The 13,009-nt window shown below is 52.0% G+C and overlaps 1 protein-coding gene across 1 annotated transcript in view; it reads right to left on the reverse strand.

Moving 5' to 3' along the window:
- Positions 1 to 9,732: 9,732 nt before the first annotated feature.
- PKNOX2 (PBX/knotted 1 homeobox 2) overlaps positions 9,733 to 13,009 on the reverse strand; it is a 252,855-nt gene continuing 249,578 nt past the window's right edge. The window contains exons 11-13 of the mRNA XM_021696423.1: positions 12,061 to 12,137; positions 10,979 to 11,157; positions 9,733 to 9,987 (exon numbers count right to left, since the gene is read on the reverse strand). Of these exons, the coding sequence (XP_021552098.1) occupies positions 9,761 to 9,987; positions 10,979 to 11,157; positions 12,061 to 12,137 (483 nt within the window). The 3' untranslated portion in view covers positions 9,733 to 9,760. The remainder of the gene's footprint in view (positions 9,988 to 10,978; positions 11,158 to 12,060; positions 12,138 to 13,009) is intronic.

Genomic DNA, 13,009 nt, shown 5'->3' on the forward strand with positions numbered 1-13,009 from the left:
CGAGTGTCACGTGATCAAGTCTGGGTAAGGAAACTCCACCGTACAGCCGGACACCAGCCTTCGTTTACGTGCGGTTGAAACAAACAACCACGGGGGGACAAGCCGTTTTCCAAACATTCCCTGGCCTCGTCTCTTTCAGGAGGGAGACAGGTGTGAAAACTCAGCAGGAAAAGCTAACAGGGAAGAGTGTTGTGGCCCCAACGTTTGTGGGACAAATTGGCTTTGAAAAATTAAAGAGAGCTTTTTCGTGCCTGCTGGACGGTCTGGAGGATGACTTTGTCTAGCTGGTGGCTAGGGAAGAAGAGATGTGGATGGTCAGTGAGGAGGTGCATCTTGCAGGTGTCTCAGGAGGAACCATAAATCAGGTTCCGATGAGCACCCAGTCCTTCCGTGCCTGCTCCAAGCACCCGCAGTGTCCTGCCTCCCACCTCACCCAGGCACCGTGGCATCGGGGGTCTCACCAAAGGCCCAAGAGCACGGAGCACCCCGGGACGTCCAGCCTGCCTTGCAGCAGGAGCACAAAATAGGGAGAGGTGAGTCCCTTCACCGAGCCAGCCTCCGTGATTAGCATGCGTGGAGGGCAGAGTAATTAAATGCTGCTCTTGGAGAAGAGACTTGCGTTCTTGATGGCGCCTGATTATTTATTTCCTTGAGAGGATGAGAGGATAGTCTCCAGGCCTTCTGTCTGAGCCTCAGCTTCGCTCTCCTCCTCCCTCGCGAAGGGACGGGAAGCAGAGGCCCCTCTGCTGACCAGAAAGGTGCCTTGGCTTCGTATCAATGCCTTTCTGTTAAAAGAACAATGAGCCACCTTAGCCCACAGCCCAGCAGCTCCACACCCCGCCCAACCCCTCATGCATATTCATCCTGCTTCAGCGAGCACAGCATGGAGTATGCAAATTGGCCAGGCAGGAGCTGGTTGGCATTTTGATAATAGCTTTGTCTGAAAAACCCCAGAGACACATGCACATCTAGTTCCTCTCTCCCTCCCTCTCTCTGGCTCTTGCCCCTACGCTTATTATGTCCCCCTCCTCATTCTCTCTTCCACCCTACAACCTGCCTGACAGCAGCAGACCGCAGAAGCAAGTTAGCGGAAGAGCAGGGGTCTGGGCTCCAGTCCGGAGCGTTTCTACCCCATCCTCTCCTCCCCTCCTCCTCCAACAGAGTCACGTTGGTGTTCTCCCTGTGGAGGGTTGCCCGGTCTGACAGTGCCCCTGGGCTCCCGGCCCGTCCGCTCTGTCTGGGGACACATTCTCTGCCATCTCCCTTCCAACCTGCTTTTGCCCTTACTCTCGGCAGTCAAGCCTAAGAGCCCAAGAGCCTAGCCTTGTCCTCTGAATGGGAGGGAAGGAGTCACCTCACGGGTAGGAGAGGAGGCTTGGATGTCAGCTGTCATCACTGACAGATCGCAGGGCCTCAGTGGTTCCCGACCTCACGCCGTGGTCTCTACAACACACCCAAGCAGCCGTCAGCCACAGGCCAGTTGGCCTTGCTGTTGGCCACTTCTTTATCCCAGTATGTGGATGGTCAACAGCAGCCTCTTCTCTAAGATGAGCTCTGGGGCCCCCCTTCCGAAGCACAGCTCCTAGAAAAGTGTGCAGAGGTCCGGTCCCTCCCCCACCCCCCGCTCCTCCCCCAGATGTAGTCACTCAAGTGAGGAGCTGATGGGCTATGGGGTAGGTGCTATGCTGGGTCGGGGGAAGCAGGCTAAGGTTTGGATCCCACATCTTTGAATGCTGTTGCATGTGGGGTCCTCAGAGGAGAGAATGGAAGGCAGGTGCAAGGATGCAGGCATGTCTGAGATTGCAGGGAAGAGGAGGGCCTCTGCCTCTGACCCTGAAGGCCGGCCCTGGTCACGCTGGGGCTTAGGGAGACAAATTACCTCATAGGAGGAGCATGGGTTTTGGCCTTGGGTTCAAATCCCAGCTCCACTACGTTTTAGCTAAATAATTTTTAAAAAAAGATTTATTTGTTTATTTGAAAGAGAAAGAGAGCAGGAGCGAGAGCAGGGGGAGGGGCAGAGAGAGAGGGAGAGAAGCGGACTCCACACTGAGCGTGGAGCCCAAAGTGGGGCTCGATCCCACGAGCCCGAGATCGTGATCGGAGCCGAAACCAAGGGTCGGCCGCTCAGATGACTGCACCACCCGGTTAGCCCCCATGTTAGCTAAATCATTTTTGAGACAATAATTTCTCTGAGCCCCAGTTTCCTCATTTTAAAAATGGGAATACTAATATCAGTAATTGTCCCAGGGTTATTCTGAATACAGTGTCTCGCATATCTGCGAAACGCTCCATAAATTGTACTTTTTACTAGTAAGCTTCGAGGAACATAGAGAAAGGGCCGGGTGCTGTGGCCTTCCTATTGTTGGGGACCTGATCATGTTTTCTTTTTTTTAAAGATTTATTTATTTATTTATTTGAGAGAGAGAATGAGAGAGAGAGAGAGAGCATGAGAGGGGGAGGGTCAGAGGGCGAAGCAGACTCCCTGCCGAGCAGGGAGCCCGATGCGGGACTCGATCCAGGGACTCCAGGATCATGACCTGAGCCGAAGGCAGCCGCTTAACCGACTGAGCCACCCAGGCGCCCCTGATCATGTTTTCAATCCCTTAGGCTCAGAGGACCTGAAAACAAAACAAGAGAAGGAGTGGGCTATTCCCCTAAACTCAGCCTTAGCCCCTACCCTCTATCCTCACTAAATCCTGCTTTCTGGTGGCCCAGCGAGTACGGCGCCTGCTGGTTCCACAGCCTGTGGCCTCCGGGCACTGCTGGACAAGGAGACAAAGCAGAGGCAGGAGCTGGGTCATATTCTGATTTCTCAGCAGGTTCATTCAAGGGGAGTGGTGCAGGAGGGAGGGTGAAAAGTCCCATGTATTTCTGCACTTAGCGAAAAGATTCTATTTTCACTGCTAAGGAGGCAAGTAGAGCGACAGAAGAGGAAACACACAGACCACCCCAGACCCAGAGAAGCCTCACGTGCCTTATGATTAGGCCAGACAGGTGGGAACGTGAGGACTAGCTCAAGAGGTTCGAGAAAGGCATTGCAGGTCTCCTAAAATGCTGCTCCCCACATATTCGCTAAGCCTCGAAGACCACATTTAACCAGTCTGGAGAGGTTCTGCTGCTTTGGGCTGTCTCCGGAAGGCAGATCTGGGAACCTGGTGGAAGGCGGAGGGATTGAGTGGCTCTGTGTACCATGTAGCCTTTCCGCCTGGGAGGCATGGGGCACCCGCAGGCTCGGGGTGGGCAGTAAAGGCAGATGACAATATACGGTGTGTGTGTCCCTATATGGGTCGAGCAGGTTGGGTTTCCTGACCCTCTCCGGGCTAAGAAACGATTTTTTTGCCTCTCTTCTTGGATCCCTGCTGTGGACAAACACCCCTGGGAGGGGCAATACTCAGAGCATCCGGCATTTTCTGCTCAGGGCACGTGCTACCTCGGACCCTTTTCTGAAATCGGGCCTGGGTGAGGCAGGGGTTCAGAATCGCTGGGATGCTGTCTACAATGCACCTACCTTGGTCCCAGCCCGGGAGACTCTGATTTAGCAGAGAACAGAACTTGGGCACTTGCAGCTCCAGATGGCCACCCAGCAATTCCAGGTGCTCTGGGCCCAGAGCTCCTGGGTAGGGCTGCACGAGAGGCAAGGATGCCTCTGGCCCCGAGGTGCTGGGAGATTCCAACACGAGAGCCAACTTATTCCATCTCCTTCCAAAATGTGACCCTGCGTGGATACACAGTGAGACCCCGTCAGAGGGCAGCAGAAGCGTGAAGCCCCATGGCTTCTGGAAGCCTGGACGGTGATGTCAATCTCAGCTTCTCCAGCAGGGGTGGCAGGCTGTCCAGAGAGTGGAGCAGTCCCCCCCAGGAGAAGCTGGGGACCCACGTCATCATCCGCAGGACTAGTTTCATGGAGCATCAACTGAGGGGAGCTTAGCGAACATCTCCTCTAACCCCTCAATGTGCAAGTGAGGAAGTTAACTTAGATGATCCATGTATGTCTGAGGGTGAGCTCTTAGCAGAGTCTTGACCGAATCCTGGAGAACCCAGGGCTCTTCCTCTCCCTGCAAAGGAGCATGGGAGGCCCATGGGGGGGCGGAGCCAGCCTTAAATGAGCTCCATGTAATGAAAATTTTGCAATGCTATGGGAGAAACCACCACCCTGAAATTCACAAAATAACAGGTGGATGTGAGATATGCACACCTGACGTGAGTTCTCTGAATAATGCTTGGGTGTAATAAGATGAAAAAAAAAAAATCTGAAAATGAAAAGGTATAATGAGATATACACAACTGAAGGGAATTGTCTTAAATGGCTGATTGTAATGAGATGTACATAAATTGTAAGGCTTGTAATGAAATGAAAAAAATATTCTTGCCTGATAATACTGGGTGTAATGTCTACACCTGAAATAAGTCGTCTCACCGCGCTGAGTGTAATGAGATGCACATAATTTTAAAGAGTGTAATGAGATGAAAAATAAATCAAACACTTGTCTTAAAATGAAAGATGTACAAAGATGCACACACCTGAAGGGCATTGCCCTAAATGGGTTTGCTTTAATGAGCTGCATTTAATTTGCAAGGGGGCTAAATGAGATTGGCCCAGGAGAGGCTGAGAAATATAAAACTATAAGATATGTACACTTGAAAGTGGTATAGTAAGATCTGCCTCATCTGTGGGATGGAAATAAGATGTCAGAGTGGAAATGCAGAGTATGACGCGATCGATCGGCATTCTCTCTGCCAGTCCTGCTCGATCCCTTGCCCGTGAGACTCTGCAAAGTTGAATTGCCCTCTGTCCCCTGTATGATGCCAGATACCTAGTAGACACCTGCGAATCTCACTGGCTGAATAATGGGGCTGCAGTCTATATAGCGAAAGGAAGTTAAAGGGAGCAGCTATAAACAAGTAACTTCTAAAAGGCAACATAAAACTATTTCTTTCTTTTTTTGAGAGGAGAGGGCGGAGGGGTGGGCAGGGGGAAGGAAGAGGCAGAGGGAGGGAGAGAGAATCTTAAACAGGTTCCACACTCAGCACAGAGCCCATGGCAGAGCTGGATCTCACGACCCTGAGATCATGACCTGAGCCGAAACTGAGGGTCCGCTGCTTAACCGACTGAGCCACTCAGGTGCTCCAAAAACTATTTTCTGAGAGTAGTGTTTCTCAAAGTCCTTAGGCATCTCGCCTTGGAGTCTGGGAAAAGGTCATGCGATCGAATCTGCATATAACAAGCAACGCTGGCAGGTTTTATGCCCCAGGGTTAACGTTTGCCTGTAGAGGGCAGGTAGGCAGGTAACAAGAGTGAAGATGTCTGATGCGGGACACAGGCATACTTTGCAGTGAAAGGTAGGAATATCTTCACTTCCACAGATACGTTCTCTCGGATTTTTTTTTTTTCAAAGGCAGAGCCTCTTGGACTGTTTTGTTTTATCACACTTGATGGAGCAGTGGGTATGGAGAAATAGTTCCTTTCTTAAAAGCAAGAATGCAGATATTGGAAGGAATGTCAAAAAAAAAAAAAAAGGAAAAAATAAAAGGGAGTGGGGAGCATAATTAACCAATGAGCAACCAAGCAGTGACGACCTGACCTGAACGTGGCAAGTGGCACTCAGTGTCAATGTTGGGGAGACCAGGTGCATGGCCAATGTCGTGACAGCCTGGAGAGCACATCATATGGGGTAGCAATGATTCGATTACACCCTGATGTGTCTGTGTAGGAATATAGGTCCTGAGTCGCAGTTCTCTATCTTTTAAATGTTGGCACAAAAATTTTTAGAAACAATATTGGTCCAAACAGAACATATCTGGGAGCTGTATTTGATCCGAACGCCACATTGGACCTGAGAGTCTTGTTTGCAACTCTGAACGATCACGTTTGAGCTCACTGGACCAGGATGAGGTCATATTTTAACCAGTAGGGGGATGTTACTAACACACATTCAGTCTCAGTGTTTTCCTAGGATGTGTAAACTCCCTGAAGGCCAGAACTTTGTCTTTGTTGATCACAGTTGTATCCTCTGTATCGGAAACTGCCTGAGACAGAGTCGGTGCTCAGTAAATACACGTCGGGTGAATGAGTGAGTGTGACAGAACCATTGCCCTCATCTGGCTGTGTTCAAGGTAGCAGAGGGATCTCTTGGTCAAGACAGTATAGCTCTTGCTCTGGCCATCAGCTCCCAGGAGCAGGAAGCTTCCAACCTGAAAGGTCTGCCCTGCTGGGATAGGGGTTGGGGCCAGAAGTCTGCCGGCCCGGTTTCCAGGGTCCTGACACCAGCACCCAGTCCCCTCCTGCGTTGTCCCTTTTCTTGTACTTCCACAGGGACTGTGGCACATCTTTTCCGTGGGTTGGGTAGGACTTGGTCATGCACAGAGAGAGAGGTGGCTGCCACATCGCAAATGGTTTGGGAAACCCCTTTTTCATTGGTAGCATGGTTGAAAAGCTGCCAGAACTTGATGGAAAAACTGAGGAAGGGGTGAGAGAGGCTGCGGCAGCTACTCTGTAATTTCTTAGAGGAGTGTTGCGTAGACTGTATTTTGTGGAATACCAGTAAAACTCGAATAGATATTACTTGGAAAAAAAAGGCAAATAAATCTGGAGAACAGGATAAACAGGTTTCTTCCTGCAGGACTCCTCAGAGCCTTTACTATGCTGGTGTGCCTTATGGAACCCCACCAGCAAAATAGAATATGCAGTTCATCCTAGATTAATCTGGCCACAGATTTTTCGTATTTTTGTGTGGTTTTTTTTTTTTTTTTTGATGGCATGTCTTTTAACAGTGTCTTCCTTGGAAAACACTTCTTTGAAAGTCTGCTGGTTTCCCAGCTCTGGGAGATGGGGCTCTAAGGTACCCTCTTCTTGCGGGTCTTGAGACTTTCTTACTGCCTAGCGGTGGGGGTCTGTGTTTGCAGACTCTCTTGGAATGACGGGAGGCTTGGGGTCTTTGAGAGCGGTGACCTAGGGAGCACAGAGCTGCGTGCAGGCCCATTTTGCCCATGTGAGCACTCCCTTCCCCACCTTCAGCCTGGCTGGAGGGTGTCCACAGGTAAGTGCAGACTCCCCAGCCTTTGTGAATGTGAACAAGGGACGGCCCCGCTTGCTCCTAAACCGATGCCCTGGACATCTCACCAACAGTGCCCAGGTAAGGAAAACTCTGGGCTGAAAGTAACAAGAAAGCTTGCTTACTTGGGGTTAGGAGCTGTGCCTAAGTTTCCACTTGCCCCCGGGGGATACAGTGCTGAGCCCTGGGGTTCAGAGGGCAGGCTCCTCTCTGGACACAGCTCTAGGATTAAAAGTGACAGTCAAGACTTCCTCTCCTTTCCAATTCCTGGGCCCTGGGTGGACGTGGGAGAACTGGGGGAGGGGCAGTGGTGCCACCAGCTTTGAGGATGAAAACCCTTGGAGCCTAGGATGCCTCGGGGGAAAAGCAAAGGCCTTTGAGGGAGGTAGGGTATGGTGCAGGAAGGGACCGCATTCTGAGCGCGCCACTGCTATGGGGGAGAATTGCCAGGAGAGGGCAGTGCAGAGCGTCCTCCGGTCTCCTCTCCCTTACCTCTTTGTCTTTGAGCCAGACACGTATGCAGCGAGTGTGCCGAACATGGCTGTCTTTTTGCCCAGACAGGTAAACTGAGGTCACTCAGAGAGCCTTCTACCTTGTTCCCTTCCATAGGTATTTAGTTCAACAAGAGGTAGGCTGAGGCCTCCAAATTTTCTCCGGTCCAGGGTCCCACTAACCACTAACCACGGAAAAAGAATTGCGCACCAGAATTATGGTAGGTAACAAGATTTACTGAAAACTTCTCGGCCACATTCGGTACTGGTTTGGTGGATACATCAGAGGGAGGTTGCATAACAGTAGGCAGGTGGAGGGGCTGGGAGGAGGATGTGTGGGCCTGGGTGCCGTTTGCCTGTGCTGGGTGGATTGCCATCCAAAGTGGTAGGTGAAAGGGGGTGTGTGTGTGTGTGTGTGTGTGTGTGTGTGTGTGATGTGAGAGAGAGAGAGAGAGAACAAGAAAGACGAACCAGAAAAGGAAATGTATTTTATCCCACTGCACATTGCAAAAGTCTCACGCCAAAAAAGCTAGACTTTCCTCTACTTATGGCATCAAAAGGGAGTAAAAAATGATTGGATCACCCAGATTATAAATAAGGTTATTTGTTTCTCAAAAATCCCTATTAAAACATTAAATATCAGCTCTTTTGGGGGAGAAATACATTCATTTCAGGGAGACCTCAGGAAAGCGACCATCTTTTTGCTCCACCCCAACCAGGTGGGGGAGGGGAAGCCCCCCCCAGAGGGCCCTGAGGGTCCCCTCAGGTTGAGCCAGGTAGCCACTCGCATCCTGCCACTGAAGGAGATGGCCAATGCACAATTTACAAATGAAACGGCAAGTCCATTAAATTAAAATCCAATGGAAAACACACGTGTGATCAGTCCTGTCATTCACAGCCAAGGGGTGGGAGAAGAGGAGAGGAGGGGGTGCCAATCATGGGGGCCTGCAAGTTGGGGTGGGAGGGTGTGAGTTAGGGCAGGTGATGGAAAGCCTCCTCCTCGAGGGAGCCCCAGTTCCTCCAGTGCTGTGTGTCATGGTGGTGGGTAGATCAACCAGGTGTGTGGGGGTGGGGCACCACTTAGCGCTGGGGCACCATTTCTCTGGGCCCTCGCCCACACTTCGGATATTGATGGGAAGAGGGATGTAGCACCTTCTCCAACCCCTGGCTTCCCACTGGACTGGATATTTCTTTTCCAATGTTTCTTCTGCCTTCTCTGAAGGATAGAATGAAGAAGAGAGCAAAATGGGGGCTGGTGGAGCCAGCCTGGGAGCAAGGGGACAGCCATGGGGGGCTGAGGGCCGGGACATCTGAGGAGCTCCATCTGAGGGCTGGAACATCTGGGATAAGACACCATTGTCCTGTTGTTACAGGAGCTGAGTTCTGTGACCACCTAGGGATGGCTGTGGTCCCCAAAGTCATCTTGATATGGCTCCTAGCTCAGGTTCTGCCATCTCCTTGGGTCCTGGAGCCAACCCGGGGGAAGGGATTCCTCTTAACCCCCTACAATCCAAGCCTGCCAGCTTACCATTCATTCTAGGGGGGGAGAGAGAGAGAAGGTGTCTGTGGTGGCTCCTGCCCTCTCTCCCAAGTCCACGGTTGCCCATGCCTGAGACAGGTTCTTGGAGGAATGAGCTGGAGCCTTCGGGAGCCCAGGTCCCGCTCCGATATGCAGGATGTTGCGCCTCAGGTCCTCCCACTCTGCTAGCCACTGGTGATGCGTCTGGGCTCCTCCTGCCCTTGAATGTCTGTCAAGGAGCTGAGAACCTCACAGGGGTGGAACCCAGACCCCCTTGACTCTCCCTTTCCTCCTAACTCTGTCCCTGGCAAGGCTCACTCTGAACAGCACCGATCCGCCTCACAGTACAGGGCTTGTAAACAACTCAAGTCCTTCAGTGGGGGGGGCGGGGCATGGGTGCCATCTGTCCTTAGGGATTTGGTGAGTCCAGCTCTCACTCCTGCCATTCCGTGTAGGCTGCTTGACCGGCCCCACAAACGGAGTCCTCTGCAGTTCAGGGAAGTGGGGCTGGGTGCTCATTGAAGCTTGGTAGTTGGGAAGGAGCAGGTGTCTCCTCTGCATTTCTTCAAGCTACTGATTTGGGGAAGCTAGGGCCAACTTCCTCGGTGCTGCCTGTGGTGCCCCCCCCCCCCCCCCCCTGGAGCCTTCCTGACGACACTCCTCTCCTGCTCGGTGACCAGTGCCATCTGGGCTGCCAACTATTCCAGGGAGTCACTGTGTTCCAAGCCCAGGTCGCTGACATTTGTCGTCTGAAGCTCGTCGGCCTCCTCCTCCAGCTCCTCTTCCTCCTCCTCTTCCATCTCATCCTCATCCTCTTCTTCTGTCCCATCCAATGAGTCATCGTGTGCAGCCATCATGGCCTGTTGCATGGCCATTGTGGCATTGTCTGAGGACAGGGACTGCAGGTTGTCCAAGCTGATGGAACCTATGCGAGAGGAGAAGACAAGGGTCAGGCCCAGGAACCTCAGTGTTGGATAGAGTGGCAGAGACTGGCTCATGGAGTGGTCGACAGTTCCCAGGTGTGAAGTCCCCTGGCCCATGCGTTTGTCAGCCCCTCCCTGCCCTATCCCAAGCAGCAGCGCTCCTAGTTACCGTTCACTGAGCATCTTCTATGTAAGTATGTGAAATACTTCGACTTTCTAACAATTCTGTACAGTAGGTCTTATCATCCCCATTCTAAAGAGGAGGAAACTGAGTCTCAGATGGTTAAGGCATTAGCTCAAGGTGACGGTCAGGCATGGTGGAGTTGGGATTCTCCCCTTGGTCCGTCTAGCTCAAAATCTGTGTATTTCCGCTACACCTGACATGGCAATTGTCCAGCACAGAGGAACCTGAACGCAACCATAGAGCTGCACATGAAGGTATGTACATGCACACACACACCTCCACTCCACTTCCCACACAGAGCTATCTTCACGTGCCAAGCTATAAAATGTCTGGCTCATTGAATTATTCATTGTGCACCAGGCGACCGGCAATTAGAAAAGTGTATATGGAGGATGTGATGGAGAAGCTGGGAAAACAAAGCTCTTCCTGGCCTCCGTTCACAAGCCAGCTGCCTGCTTCGGTATTTATAGATGGCCCCGGCTCTTGGGGAGCCGTGCAGACACTCATGGGCGCGACAGAACTTCGGGAGGGTGTGGGAGTGAGGAGGGGGCTCTGCTGAGCAGTCATTGACTCAGATGACCATGGACTCCCACTAGTCTTTGTGAGGTTGCTTTTTGGTTTGTGAAAATATATGCAAAAACATCCCCCTCTTTCAGGCCTGCGCACACCCTTCGATGGAGATCACTATTGTGACCAAGCTGTCGCTGCCACGCAGGCAAGGGGATGGCCAGCGCTTGCATCTCTGCAGAACCTGTCCAGGAGGTCTGCCCACCAGCCCCAGGCTAGAGCACACCACGCCCGGTTCTTACCGTCAGGGTTTGTTCCTGGGGCTCCGCCCTGCTGTTGCAGTACCCCTGCAGCAATGGAGTTGGGCCAGAATCTTTGGGTGGGTCGGTGCTGCGACTTGATCTTCTTGGCTTTAGGGGCAGGGTCTGGGTTGCTGGCATCAAGCATGGGCTGCAGGATGCGCCTCCGGGCATTGATGAACCTGCCCAGGGGTAAAGGTAGAGACCTGGTTAGTCATCCCCCACCCCCGGGGTTGTGGGGTTTGTGTGTGTGTGTGCATGTGCATGTGTGTGTGCGTGTGCGCATACAGGGAGTGAGAGCCTCTTCCAGACTCTCATAGGCTGATCCACTGTATAGAACAGACTGGGGGCTCATCTAGGGTGTGAAAGCCTAGCTGGGAGAAGAGCCCTGGGCACTGCAGGGCTCATGGAATCACCTGGAGCTTGGTAACCACAAAGCAGCATGGGAAGGATGCATGAGGAGGGTCAGAAATCTCTACTCAGGACTCATCAGGATTGAACAGAGGAAGTAGGGGTCCCCTTAGAAGCACTAAACCCTGACTTTTCTCCAGGTCCCAGGGCTCAGATCAGGGACTCCAAATCTTGGGTCTACCCCCACCCAATCAGACCTTGCTCTCTGAGATTTCTGTGACAACCCAGCCAGACACAGAGAAGGGGAAAACAGATGCCTGTGAAGTCAGAACAACCAACTCTCCCTCCTCCTTCCCACCCCAGCTTTGCAGAATGTTATAGTTTTTCAGTTCACAGAGGTGGTGGGTAGACCAGATGACCACTGGCGGCTCCTCCAGAACTTGGACGCCTGCATTCCTCCTCTGTGTGTCTGCAGTGCAGGCAGGGCTGGGCTTTCTATTCAGCAGGAAGCTTCCAGTGATGTTCCTGACACAATCTCCCAGCAGAGGGCACTGAGAAGCTGCAGATGAAGCTCTAGGCAGTTGGGCTGATTCTAGCTTTCTGCTTCTAGCCCAAAGGGGAGGACTGCTGTGGTAGCTGGGCTGGGCTGAGCTGTCTCTGTTCCCTGCTATGCATTCCCTTGTCAAGCAAGTGGCCCCCGGATCTGAGAGCCTTTTGGGCGGGTGATAACTCACCAGTTATTTACTTGCAGGAGGGTGAGGTTTGTCTGGGCTGCGATCTGCCTCTTCTCATCCTCCGTGGGGTAGGGGTGCTGAAATGAGAGGTGAAGGGCTAATGCGGGGTGGGCACATGGTGGCCTGGTCCCTCTAGAGACCATGCCTACGTCACAGGCGCTATCTTGGCCCAGGCAGCCCAGCGGTTTGGGAGCCTAATTGGGGAAAGTACAATTTTTGTTTCCCAAAAGCAATGGGACTAGGGCTTGGGGGAGGCTGCCCCATGTCTGTGGCTCCACAGTCAGGACCATCAGGCCCTCAGTGCAACCTCCCCCCCAAGATGGGAGACCAAACTGCTTTCCCAAGAGTCAGTACGGCCCTATATTGATAGCTTCCAAGGCACTTTCACATCCTGACTTGGTCCTCACAGCCAACCCCCAGCAGGCAGGTCAAGCATTATTAGTATTAGGTTGACTATGGCCTCAAAAGCCCACAGGACTATCAGAGGGTGGTAAATGGGGGTATCTGAACCAATTCAATTTAAATTGACTGAAATTTACTGCATATCTACTCTGTGCCCAGATTTATGCAGGCATCCCAGGAGACAGAAGATAAACATAATGATAACTACTAGTTGTAGAATACTCGGTAACCTGTGAAAGGTTGTCGTGCACTTAATTTCATTTAACGAAGCACATCGCTAACATTTTATCAGGTAGGCAGGTTAAGTATTGTTATTCCCACTTTACAGCTGAAGAAACTGAGTAACTTCTCCAATGTTCCCTCAGGGGGTGGCACCAGCTTGGGACTCAGTTCTTTTCATCTTGGTCCAGTCTCCCTCCCTTAATCATGCTGCCACTTTGTAAGACTGAGTCTGTGTCTTTGTGGTGGTGAGTGAGGAAGTGGTGTCCCCGGGCACTTCAGTCCCTGCATTGATGACATGCTTGTCTCCCACTCTTAGGCTGTGCTT

This window comes from Neomonachus schauinslandi, chromosome 11 (assembly GCF_002201575.2).
Source record: "Neomonachus schauinslandi chromosome 11, ASM220157v2, whole genome shotgun sequence".
NCBI lineage: Eukaryota > Metazoa > Chordata > Mammalia > Carnivora > Phocidae > Neomonachus > Neomonachus schauinslandi.